General features: G+C 35.5%; 1 protein-coding gene across 5 annotated transcripts in view; it reads right to left on the bottom strand.

The window, feature by feature from the left end:
• LOC113228516 overlaps positions 1-3290 on the bottom strand; it is a 120367-nt gene extending 117077 nt beyond the window's left edge. For all 5 annotated transcript variants that reach the window (XM_026461852.1, XM_026461849.1, XM_026461851.1 and 2 more), the window contains exon 1: positions 2669-3290. In XM_026461852.1, the coding sequence (XP_026317637.1) occupies positions 2669-3275 (607 nt within the window). In that variant the 5' untranslated portion in view covers positions 3276-3290. The remainder of the gene's footprint in view (positions 1-2668) is intronic.
• Between the last annotated feature and the right edge of the window lie 9546 nt (positions 3291-12836).

The following is a 12836-nucleotide window of genomic DNA, read 5'->3' as shown; positions in this document are numbered from 1 at the left end:
TTACAGCTTCGCAGAGATATAGCGTCTCTTAGCGTATTCTATCGCCTATACCACGGTGAGTGCTCTGAAGAGTTATTCAGCCTTATCCCTTCCTCTCCTTTCCATCAGCGGACCACCCGTGCCGGACTGCGTTGCCACAGTTGGACGGTCAGTTCAATACCGTCCCGCACTAAAAAGTTTGGCAATTCGTTTTTATGCCGAACCATCAAATTGTGGAACCAACTCCCGGCGCATGTATTCCCTCCCCTCTATAACATCGGGTCCTTCAAACGTAGTGTGAAGAAGCATTTGGCCAGACCGGCAAAATGATAGTGACGGAGTGAAGATATTTGTGTTTTCCATTCGTTACTCTCATCTCTGGACTGTATTCGCACTTTCCATCAGGCGCGGTGCAGTCATTTTGTCGAGTCACAATAAAAAAAAAAAAAAAAAAAGGTGGCGTATAATAAGCATGTAGGGAGATAGGAATCATGTAGATAAGGGAAAGAAAATCTCCAATCTCATAAAGTCTTCATTTGATACTCCACGAGCTTACGTGCAATGTAAAATAATCGATACTGTACCTCTTCTAACTATTTTTCCTTTTTTTCCAATAATATACCGTTTTTACTTAAATTGAAAATTTAAAAAAACTATTGCGTTTTTTGGGACCAAACATTTAAGTAATGAAAATTGTTAGCATTTAAATACCTGTAAACAATTTATGTTCACACATTGGTACCGCTATAATAAAAAAAATGTCGAACTAAACCAAAACCGGGTTTCCAAATACAGAGTTTCTACATATCGATAATTTGATTACAACACGCGGACCCAGTACCAAATGTAATACGACACTAGTGCAAGCAATTCATTGAGCGTCATTCAAATTGTTCTTTTGACGGCGGCGATAGCTAGCAACCAATGTATATTGTTATTATCGGGTTGCAAGAAATTAGTTTCGTTTCGAAATTAAAGTATTGTATTGTTCAAAATATTAGAACATACAGAGTTTTAGTACTTACCGATGAAATGAAATCACTCCCGTGATATTTTTTAAACTGTGGTTTTTTACGCGACACGATATAATGGCACAATTCGGCAAATATTTATTTTTTCTTCAAAATAATCATGTATCACATTTGAACGACTGACGCGCTGTTGACACTCATTTGAACGTCTGTTCATAAGCTAGGTAACGCGAACCACGCCCACTAACCAGTCTATTACTAGTATTTATGTAGTCTGTGGTTGGCACTCTCACCACTAACGAATTTAAATTCACGCTGTGGCGGGACCCCCTAGGGTGCAATTGGCTTTTAGTCTGATATACTTCACTATCTTCTCAGATTTCGTGAAGTAAAACAGCCGCGACAGATACAGCAGCGTCGTCGGCATGGCCGGACACAGCAGAAAGTTCAGTCTTGTCGGTGCTGTAAACTTTCTGCTGTGTCCGGGGATAAGGGAGAATAAAGATTTTTATGATGACTGTGTTTTAAAATATCAACCCTTCGGGTGATCGGATTGACTTGAAATCTAGTAGGTTAATGAAAGTACGATGACAGTATAAAAAATCATTACCACTGTGATTGTAGCATGTAGCTACGTATACGCACACGCCTGCGTGGCTAAGATCAATTAATATTTGCGTGTAGTAAAACCTTATGCGTATTTGGTAACAAATGTGTGCGTGTAAAAGTCAGTTACGCTAGTTCTCAAAGAAATTGCTTTAAATGCCGTTTTCATATACTCTGTGGTTAATCCTAATTATAGCAAGTATAAAGCAATGTCTAGCTCAATATTCCGCTAGTTATGAAATATAATGTCGATATCAATTAAATATCACATCCCTATCTGTTGATTGTCAATTTTTTGCTTTTTCCAAAAAGATCCAAGAAGTTGATGTTCATAGGATTCTTAGCTTTATGTGACTAGTCATAATAAAACCTTATTAGATTTCAATTTTTTTTACCAAAAGTTTTTTATTATTGTCTAATTTCGTTTATAATTTATAACCAATCAAAATTATGTTATCTTAGTACTAATGTAAGATTACTTTTTCAAATCTGTGCGTGTGACGACACGATGATGCCATTTCCATTATTTTCTTTCTTCCGTGGGGAAACCTATACCTATTCACTGTAGTCTAAGCACTAAAGCCAATAGTTCCCCAAAATGCGCAACTTGGAATTTTAACTCTGGCCGTCAAGCTGACTTTCAAGTTAGGCTTCGGGTCTTTGCACATACTATTAGACCCACACCAGACAGACCTTGTATCGTGGTTGCTATGGACAAAAACACATACTCAACCACAAATCACACCCAAATTAGCGAGAGAAATAAATGTAGGCCACACAAATATTTCTCCCGGCCCGGGAATCGGACCCGGGACCTCTGCATGGCAGACCAGCATGGTTGCCGTTCGGCAAGGGAGACAGTTGTTGAAAACCATTACTAAAAAACAAGCAAAATTTTTTTTGCTTGTAACGAACGAATCACGAACTTGTCGAATCCGGAATTTGTCCTGTACCGAACAAGGGTTATTGACATTAAATTTGTGACAAGTGTGATAGCTTAAATATAACATCCACTCGGTTTCCGGTCACATGTCGGGGCTGTGGTCAGAGCAATACCTAAAGTATTATAAAATTACTATATATATATATATATATATATGTATATATCTTACCTGTGTCCTCGGCCAATAAGTTATTTTCAATGTCGCAGTCTTTTTCTTCTTGGTCCTTTCGCATGTTTGAAATAAGTTTGTTATCTACATCCAACTCTAAGTTGTCACTTTTTTTACTTTTTACTTTATCACTGGTTTCTATGTCATGTCTTTGTTGATAATTATCTATCTGTTTTGGATTCAGATAGCATTTCGATTTAGGTTCAAACGCAATTGTGGAATTTGACACAAATGTAATAGAGTTTTCCGACTTCTTACGTCCCGTCTTTGGCAAGTCTATGTAATCATGTCTGTATATGTTTGCCACGTTTTCACTATCAATTGATTTCACATTGTCTTTACAAAAAATACTTTTTATAATATCAATATGGTCATTTTCATTGGTATCATATTCGATAGCCGCGTAATCGTTCTTCAAAGAATGAGCATCCAAATTATAAGCCAATTTGTCTCCTTCCATTTCATAATTATTCAGTTCAATCTGAGCTTGCTGTAATCTGTTAATAGGGTGAGACCTAAATACATGTCTTGCCATTTTAACAATCTCTGATTCATCGAAGTGCTCAGATTCAGATACCTCACGTTTTTGTCTTTTTTTGACATCCATTCTATCTACACATTCCTCTATTTCTAAATGCTTAAGAGTTCTCTCCTGCCCATGTTCCCTTAAAACCCTCTCCATCATACACTGCTTTGTAATATGTTGTTTTAAAACATTCGTTTCGACAGATTCTCTAGTTTTATCCGAGGTAAATACTTTATCTTTATGTACATTTTCAACAAGTTGTTCGTTTTCACGTTGTGCAATTTGTGATCGGTCGGATTCTGCAGCTACCATTTTCGTAACGCCTTATTATTTCATTTTACTTGAATATAAAAGGAACACTTCTACTCCCTTCTAACTTGGCCACGGAAAGAGAAATGCTTTAACCTAAAAAAACACATACATATTTACTTGTAATGCTGTAATAATTTTTCTAAAAGAGTTGTTCTCAGTAACTTAGCAAACATTTTGAGAAGGCTAATAGTAGTACCGGTACGCCCGATAACGTAGCTACTTGAAGTTTAATTAATGAACTTAATATGGTGATGAAAGTACATTATAATTTGTAATATTTATTAACTTATAAGCTTTAAAGTTTATACAATGAGTAAAATCGTTATACTCGCAATTTTTGTGAGCTGTAATGAGAGTGAGCTGGCCACTGGGTGTCTGATAACTGCTGGAGCAGACAAGACTGACTATAAACGGTGTATAGGTCAACGTAATGTGGAACAACGTCGTCACATGTAGATATACCGACAATATGATGAAGGGAGCCGGAGGTAACGCAACATTGAACTTTTGTCATTTCTGATAAAAACACTAAGTACCTAACTACACTCAATGATATTAAACATAAAAAAGGCAGATATTGTGAAGATCGTGATACAATTGTAACTTCTTACGATCAATCTGCGGCCAGCATAAATATATGACGCAATTCGAATTTTTTGCAAGGCCTCACAGTAAATTTAAAAAAAAAACGCCAAATGTCTCGGTAACTATCGGCCGTAGACGAAAAATTATAAGGATATAAAGTGTTTAATTAGGCCTAATCTACTCGAAACAGTTATACATTAATATTATATTTTATAAAAATTTTAAAGTTAATTGACATTTTTCTGTGCTGAGCTCCTAGTATTAAAAAAAATCCCGCCAATTTTCTCGATAACTATCAGCCGTAAACGTAAAATTATAAGAATGAAAAAGGTTTTCATCCACTAGTTCGGAAAGGCTTTTTTTCTCAATAGAAATTGCGCGCAAAAACGCTTTTAGCACGCTAGCGTGAAAAAGGTTTTTGAAATTCGAACTTGACGATGGACTGTGGTGCACCCAAAGATTTAGTATATAGGTACCCATAGATTGGCAATGCAAGTGAAAGAGCGTTAGTATACACGCATGTTAGAGCGAGATAGGTAGACCACTTCATTATATGCTATGAGCCTGTATGAACCTAGGGTCAGCAGACAACGAAACAAATTTCGTTTATTTTTGAAAAATAATTGGTTTTAAAATGTGAAATAGTGTTAAACGGACGTTTATTAGTCATGGTAACGTGTTCAGTGCCCGGATGTAACTCATCTAAAAAGGAAAACTCGCAGAATTGTACATTTCACATGTAAGTACTATTTAAATTTTTAGCTGTCCAAAAGCACTACCACAAAGTTTTTTACATAAATATATCCGTAAAATTATACATTCAAGTGCATTAATAACCCAAATGTATACGAATTCAATTAAAAAATATATATCAAATACGTGAATTTCTGAAATTCATAACCCCACTTTCATAGAGATTGACGCAATCGATAATATGCTATCGAGATGTCATTAACTGAAAAAAAGAAAAGCAAAGGCGTGGCTTGCATACAGCCGAAATCATCTTCATACTTAATACTATTGAATCAGAAATTTCTGGTTTTAATACTTTATATTTAATGAATATTGCATTAGTGCATTATTTTGTATCTACATTAAAACGAAAATTTCTTTTAATAGCGTAGTTGAGGCTCCCATTTTTTTATGTTAATTATTGTTGTTGATTCTGATTTCCTCAAAACATTGAAGTACGACAGAAATGGGTTATAATGCTAAAGAGAGAATACTGGGTTCGCCAAAAAGTTTTCAAAAATATGCAGCAAACACTTTGAGGAAAAATGCTTTTCCTTTAGAGGCAAGCAAAGAGTACAGCTACGTTCTGGTTCTGTACCTACATTATTGATGCCGGTATGTATTACAGTTAATGGATTTTTGTGTAGTACTACTCTCGTCATCAACAAATCAGCGATTTGTTGTTGTTAGAGTTCTGTTCTGTTCCAAAATACGATATTCATATAGGATCACTTGTGTGTCCATATGCCCGTCTGTCACAGCCAATTTACTCCAAATCTACTGGACTGATTATTTTGAAATTTGGCACACATATGCATTTGTGTGCCCAAAATGTGTAACGTATATAAATTAATTCTGAATTTGAAGTCACTATTGGGAGGGAAAGTTCTCAAGTATATATTATTTGTAATTTTGAAATATAAATATTTTTAAATTGTTTAAGAAAATAGACGAAAATTGATCATTCTTCTCTTTATCTTCGAAACTACTGAGCCTAAAGTTTTGAAAAAAATACAGAAATTGTATTTACATCTCCTCACTATTGTGCGAATAAACCTATATTCGCTGTTGGAATCTAATGGAGAACATATTCTTCAACTACAATGTTAAGTTTGTACGGAAACCTCTCCGCGCGAGTTCAACTCGCACTTGGCCGGTTTTTTGGTTCTATTACTTATCTACAAATTCACTACTGTGATGCACTTCTATGTCATCATATCATACAATAATTATAATAGTTATATTTGTTTGTAGGTTACATTGAAGACAAGACGCAAGGTATCTTCATATGTGTACAGAGATACATCGCCAGTACCCAGTAGCTCTATAGCAAACGATCTCGATCGAGATATATCCCCGAGGATGAAAAAAATGAAGAAAACTATTGATCTTCTTAACAAGCGCCTAGATATGAAAAGAAAAAACCTGAAAAACTATCGCGCCGTAACTGATCATGGGTCTTATCACCGTTTTGTAGAGCCATAGTGTTATCTTGGGTGAAAGTCCCCATTGTTTACCTACCATCCTATGGCACTGCCAGAAAGTGATAGTAGCTTTCTTAATTTTGTATTGAATCATTAATTAATTAGTTAATTAACGTCTCGGCGTTTTGCGATAAGACATTTTGGTGAATACGACGAAGTGAAATGCCGGTGTAATATGTTAATCGATATCAAAGTTAAATCAGTGGATGGCGCAACACTATTTATCTTGCACACATGCACATTATACGCACACAGATGTATTTTTGTTTTGGTCTCGTCTCCAATACTTCAGGGCCAATCTATGGATATACTAAATCTATGGGTGCACCCAACTTTTTCTTTCGATGAAGAAAAAAGATAAGGACACTTTCAACTACGCGATTTATCCTACATTACTTATTCATGTAATATAAATCCGTTGGTATATTTTATTCTTATTACTGTTCACATTAAATTGATAATGATAACTATTTGTGTTTATTAAATTGTTTTAATTCGTTGAAGAACTAAAATAATTTCAATAATCACTTAATCGCACAAAATAAAAGTACAAGCAAGAATAAAAATGTATGTGGTATAAATTCAGAACGCATTCAAAGATAAACTTTTTCTTTTAATAAAAAAAATTTGTTAATTTTTTGTTCAAATTATTTCATCTACCATTTTCCTCGCTATAGTGAGGTGAAAAGTGGAGTGTTTCGCTCGGCAGCAAAGTTGTTTTGCGTCTCGTGCGTTGAAACCCTTGTTACGCTCAGTGACCTTAGCATGAGCCCGAAGACAAAAGTTATCTCTTCTTCGAACTGTCAACTTTCGAAGTTCGAAGAAGAGATAACTTTTGCCTTCAGGCACATGCTAAGCCTGCAGGAATCTATTTTTGAACAACTCGCTTCCCTCGTGGTTCAATCGTAGCTTCCTTCGCTTCCTCAGATTTCAATACAAGCACTCGCGTTAAACAACAACTTTGCAGCCTTGCATAAAAATAACTATTATTTATATCTACTCTACTTGAAACAAGCATTAAAGGCCTTTTTGGGGGTGCCCCCTTGTGTTCAGTCCATCCGCGCAACCTTTAAAAAATGGCTATCTAGATTATTTTCCTATCTTTTAAACTTTTTAAACATTTGCAATTTCTATCGGAATTCAAACTTCGAGTACTATGAACGTAACATATATTAAAAATATCATTGATGATTATTCATTCATGGACAACGCTTGCGAAAATACTAACCCTGAAAATTTCCGAAACACCCTTATAACATGTTCACATCAGGAAAGTCATTTTACAAATAAATAACCATTACAAAAGAAACCGTTTATGAAATATACTTGAAAATAATTTTATGAAAATTATCTGAACATAATAATGTCACACAAACAATAGTTTGACATGTATTCTTTTTACAAACTTTTCATCACAAGATAATAACGTTTTTATTGACCAGATTAATTTTTTCACCAATGATAGAGTATTTATGCGATTACGGTATCCAAATAAATATTACAAATGTGAAAGTAACTCTGTATGTCTGTTACGTTTTAATCGCTGAACCAATTTTGATGAATTTGGGTACAGAGATAGACGGGACCTAAGAGAAGGACATAGGCTACCTTTTGTGACAAAAATAAATATTAAAAGGAGTGAAATAGAGGTGAAAATTTGTATGGAAAACGAATAAATTTATTAACATTCGCATAGTACAGTAAGCTTCTCAAAGTATTGCTCAAAAGTTTGCTTAACAGTTTTTTTCGATTTCCATGGGATCTTCTCATAAAATTCTGAGTTCTTGGGGATAATGGGACTATCACGGACTCCTTTCTACATTTTATACTTTTTTCTGGTTGTCATGGTAACGGTGATTTGTTGATTACATGTATTGTGAAAAGTCGACTTTTAATTTCCACCACCACTGTCCACAATTGACGGAGAAAACGGAAAACATACATACAGCCGAACCTATAACCTCCTCCCTTTTTTTTGAAGTCGGTTAAAAAAATATTGACTTGTGCGAAGCGGCACGAATTGTGCAGCATACATAACATATAATAATAACATAGTTGGGTGGGCATTTCTGTAGCGGTAGGGATTGCACCACGAGTTGTAGGGTGAGATAGAAAAATGATAGGTACGTGTTTGCCCTAGTAGCTGCAGTGCAGTGCAATTACGCTCTAATACCTTTGGACCTTCATTATCGAATTCCCATTTGAAAGAAGTTCGGTATTCATACACATTACTAGCAGGTGCTCGCGCTTCGTCAACGTAGAATAAGTACTTAGAGTAGCCGACTGTACTACACTATTTTTCATAGTTTTATTGGTTCTCCATATAAACTTTCATTCACTATATCACCCCCGTTAAGACTTATTATTGTGATAAAAGTAGCCTATGTCCTTCTCCTAGGTCCCATCTATCTTTATGCCATAATTCATCAACATTGCTTTAGCGGTTCAGGCGTGAAAACGTAACAGAGCTACTCTTGCGTTTATAATATCTTCTTATAAATATTTAAATGATCATTTTAAATTTGCAAAAGCAGCAGGCAAAAAACACTAAACGGCCATCTTTTTTTTAGTAATTGAACCTTTTTTTCTGACACATAAAATAAATTAAATGAATGAATATTTTAATATGTTCTGAGCTACTTAAAAATGTTTGATTTCTTTAAATTACCTTTGATAGTTTTATGTTGGACCTAAAAACTAAGACAAATGAGCATTAAAAAATAAAATTTAGATAAGTACTTGTTTTTATACTAAGTAAATGTTCATTATACTTGTATACTAATACTATATTAATTATATTATAACATGACCTAAAAACATGTTTGTAAAAGCAAGCTAATTAGCTTCTGCCACTCGCCGGCTGCTGCCGCGGTACGCTCGCTTCGCTCGTGCTGCTTTTTCATATATTAACCTAACCTACCGAATATAGGGCGCAACGTTTCTTTAAAAATACCCACATTTACTATAGATCAATTATATCTTAGAACATCAAATAATATTATCCCTATATTTGAATGTCATGTCCGTTAACAGCGTCAAAGTAAATGTCCCTGTTGTCTATTAAAAGAATCAAAGTAAATAGTCAAAGTAAATGTCGCCTATCTTGGGCAACGACTAGATTTTCATCAAATTATCAGGCTTCATTGAAACGAGCGACATCTCTTAGCTTCGTAGCAAATTACCTGCTCAGCGTGACGTATTGAAATTCTTGATTTAAACCGTACAAAAATAATTCAAATATTTTCGATAGCAGAAATGACGCAGGAGCAGTCGAACGGAAATTTCCGGACGAATACATGAGGGTTTTGTGTTCAAATGCTTTTATTTATCTACAATGGTTTAGCTCGTTTTCCTTTTGGTATAAATTAAACATTTACGAGGTATTACATAAAAACTTTTACATTGACTATAACCGTAATCAATAATATGACTGCAAAAAGAAGGATGGCGAAAGCTGACCCAAAATCAACGAAATGCCATTCATGGACTTTGCTAGTATAATTTTACGTTTTATTTTATGCCTAGTATATGCCTATACAGTATATGCCTAGTATATATTTTTGTATATTTTTAGAAGTCGGGAATAAAGAAATTGCAAAACAATTTATTTTAAAATAGATGTAAGAACACAACGTAATTGCTTCAGTTCAACCATAGACAGAATGAGAGATACGAAAGTTAGCAAAGGAACGTTTTCACAGGAGGCCTCTTGCCAATGTCAATGTCACTTTGAGATTGAGAACAGTGTGACAATTTGTGGCAAATTTCTGCCATTTGGACAGATTTGTTCATTTTTATTGCGATAGAATATGTTAAAGTTTTTTTCCATCCTCTAAGGTTAACGTTGTATTAAATGTGGCAGAATTTGGCAGATTTAGGAATATTCAGCAAGTTCTTTATTACTTTTAGGAACAAACTGAAAACTTGTCGTTTTCTGCTACTACGAATAGTTTCATGGCTACGAAGCTGCTAGCGGATACGAAATAATTTAATTTAATTCTTAATTTTTTCTTTTTTTTTCTTCTTTTATAGTATCTAGTTTTTTTAATACTTTATATATTTATATTATATTTTTAGTTTATATCTTATTTTATTGTTGCTTACATGCATACTATGGATATATCATTATGTAACCAAAGTGACGTCACACGAAGCGTTACGCTTCCACATTTATAAGGCGAACGGCTGTGGTGTGGAATTCCCTGCCTGCAGATTTGTTCCCTGAACGTTATAACTTAGACCTTTTCAATGCGAGAGTGAATAGGCATTATCTAGGCGTGCATGCGCCATCGTTGACCTCATCATCACTTTCCATCAAGTGAGATGGAGGTCAAATACACAATTACATTAGAATAAAAAAATACCTGTTTTTGTCCTGTTCCTTTGAGTCCTCAGACGATAGTTTCTTTCACAGTTTTGTCACAGTTTGCTTGCTCTTGACGAATTACTACATAACACGTTTTCAGAAGTTCCTAAAAATTTTAATGTTGTAAACATTAGTAAGCAAAGTATTCTGGCACGTTTTGCGGATATGCTTGCCACATTTCACGACAAAAACATTCATGCCATTCTTGTATCAGAGACGTTCTTAATTCCTTCCTTCTACTTCTTTCTCTCCTCCAGGTTTCCAATTATATCCGTAATGACCGTGTAAATCTTTCCACGGTGGGGTAGCCATTTATCTTGGTAGCCATATTCCTTTTATAATCCTTAATGCATCACCTTAATCCCCTCCACCCAACACCGCAGAACACTTATTTCTAGAATTTTTAATCAGTCTTATCATAAGACACTAAACTTCTCGGTGTTTACTATAGTCCATCGTTAAGGATTAACTACTTTTCCACTCTTGAAACGCTCCTCGAAGACTTCACTCTTACGATCACACCATTCTAATGCGTGTTTTTAATACTTACCTCCTTAAAAATTATTCTCGGTCGTATAGTCTTCGTTCCGTTATGAACTCATCAATATTACATATTCTTCCATCTAGTGCGACACGTCATTTCCCCGACTGTATTCCCTCACTTCTAGATCTTGTTGCTGTCTCTTCTCCGGAACTTGTCGCCAAACATGGTCAATTTACTGCAGACGCCTTTTCGTATCACGACCTCGTATATATTATATCATATAAGGTACGTGAACCTAAAGCTAAGCTTCGAGTTCTCCTTCAAGGCAATTTTGGAGCTATGGATCTGGATCGATTGCGGGAAGACGCCATTAGGGTTGACCATGGGTTAAAGGGTCGGAAGTGGATAACGTTAGTTCGGTGGAAAATCAGGTTCAGATATTTACGTCGCTTCTGACTCAACTTTACGACGTACATACACCGGTTCGACCTGTTCGTATCAAGCACCTTCCCGCACCGTGGCTGAGTAATGATCTTCGCAACTACATGATGTGGTAAAATCGTGCTAAGACCAGATACAAAACTAAGCCATCTGTTTCAAACCGTAAAAAATATCACCGTATTAGAAATCGTTGCAACACCATGATAAGTGATGCTCAGCGATGTCATATCCACAGTTCTATTGAAAATGGTAATCCTACAAAAGTTTGGGAATTCCTTAAGTCGCTTGGAATTAGTAAATCTCGTTACAATAATTATTCTCCAGACCTAAATCTCGATAAAATTAATTCTCAGTTTTCATCTACCTCTGTCTTGGATTGTTCAATCAAAGACAACACTTTACAATATTTTTCTTCATTGCCAATTCCTGACTATTTCTCCTTTGTTCTTAGTCAATTTACTGACTGTGACGTTAAGAAAAACATTTTAGCAATCTCCTCCAATGCTGTAGGCAGTGATTGTGTTAGTTGTAACATGATCATTCCTCTTCTTGATCTCCTCACTCCCGTCATTACCAACATCCTTAATACATCAGTCTCCACAAGAGTTTTCCCCTCGTCGTAGAAAGACGCATATATCATTCCACTCCTAAAAAAATCCAAACAAAGTACCCCGTCAGATTACCGTCCTATTTCAATTCTTCCTTTCCTTTCCAAGGTCTTAAAAAAGCTAGTTCAGCACCAGCTAACTAATGTCCTAAACAGAAACAACCTTTTCAATCCTTTCCAATCCGGATTCCGCACTGGTCATACTACGACTACCGCACTCGCGAAAATCACTGATGACATCCATATGGGCATGGAAAACCAGCAATTGATGGTACTGACCTTACTCAATTTCAGTAATGTCTTTAGTGACTTGTTGACATTGATTTATGATTGGAGGTACTGCGTTTACTTAACATGTCTCCAGCAGTTATTGATTGGGTTCGCAGTTGCCTTTGTGGACGTCGGCAGCGCATACGTAATGAGGATTCTTTCTCTACGTGGTCTGGTATTTCTGCCGGGATCCCACAAGGCTGTGTTCTTTCTCCTCTCTTATTTTCCATATTTATTAACCCTACTACGCACTCCCTCACTTCTTCCTATCATCTTTATGCAGATGACCTACAAATCCATCCAGTCGTCTCTTAACGATTTATCATTTGCCGTCAATGCCATCAATGTGGACCTTCAATGT

This window comes from Hyposmocoma kahamanoa, unplaced genomic scaffold (assembly GCF_003589595.1).
Source record: "Hyposmocoma kahamanoa isolate Upper Pololo Valley unplaced genomic scaffold, ASM358959v1 232, whole genome shotgun sequence".
Lineage (NCBI taxonomy): Eukaryota > Metazoa > Arthropoda > Insecta > Lepidoptera > Cosmopterigidae > Hyposmocoma > Hyposmocoma kahamanoa.
Note: the sequence above shows the minus strand (reverse complement) of the source record. Positions and strands in the feature narration are given on the sequence as shown.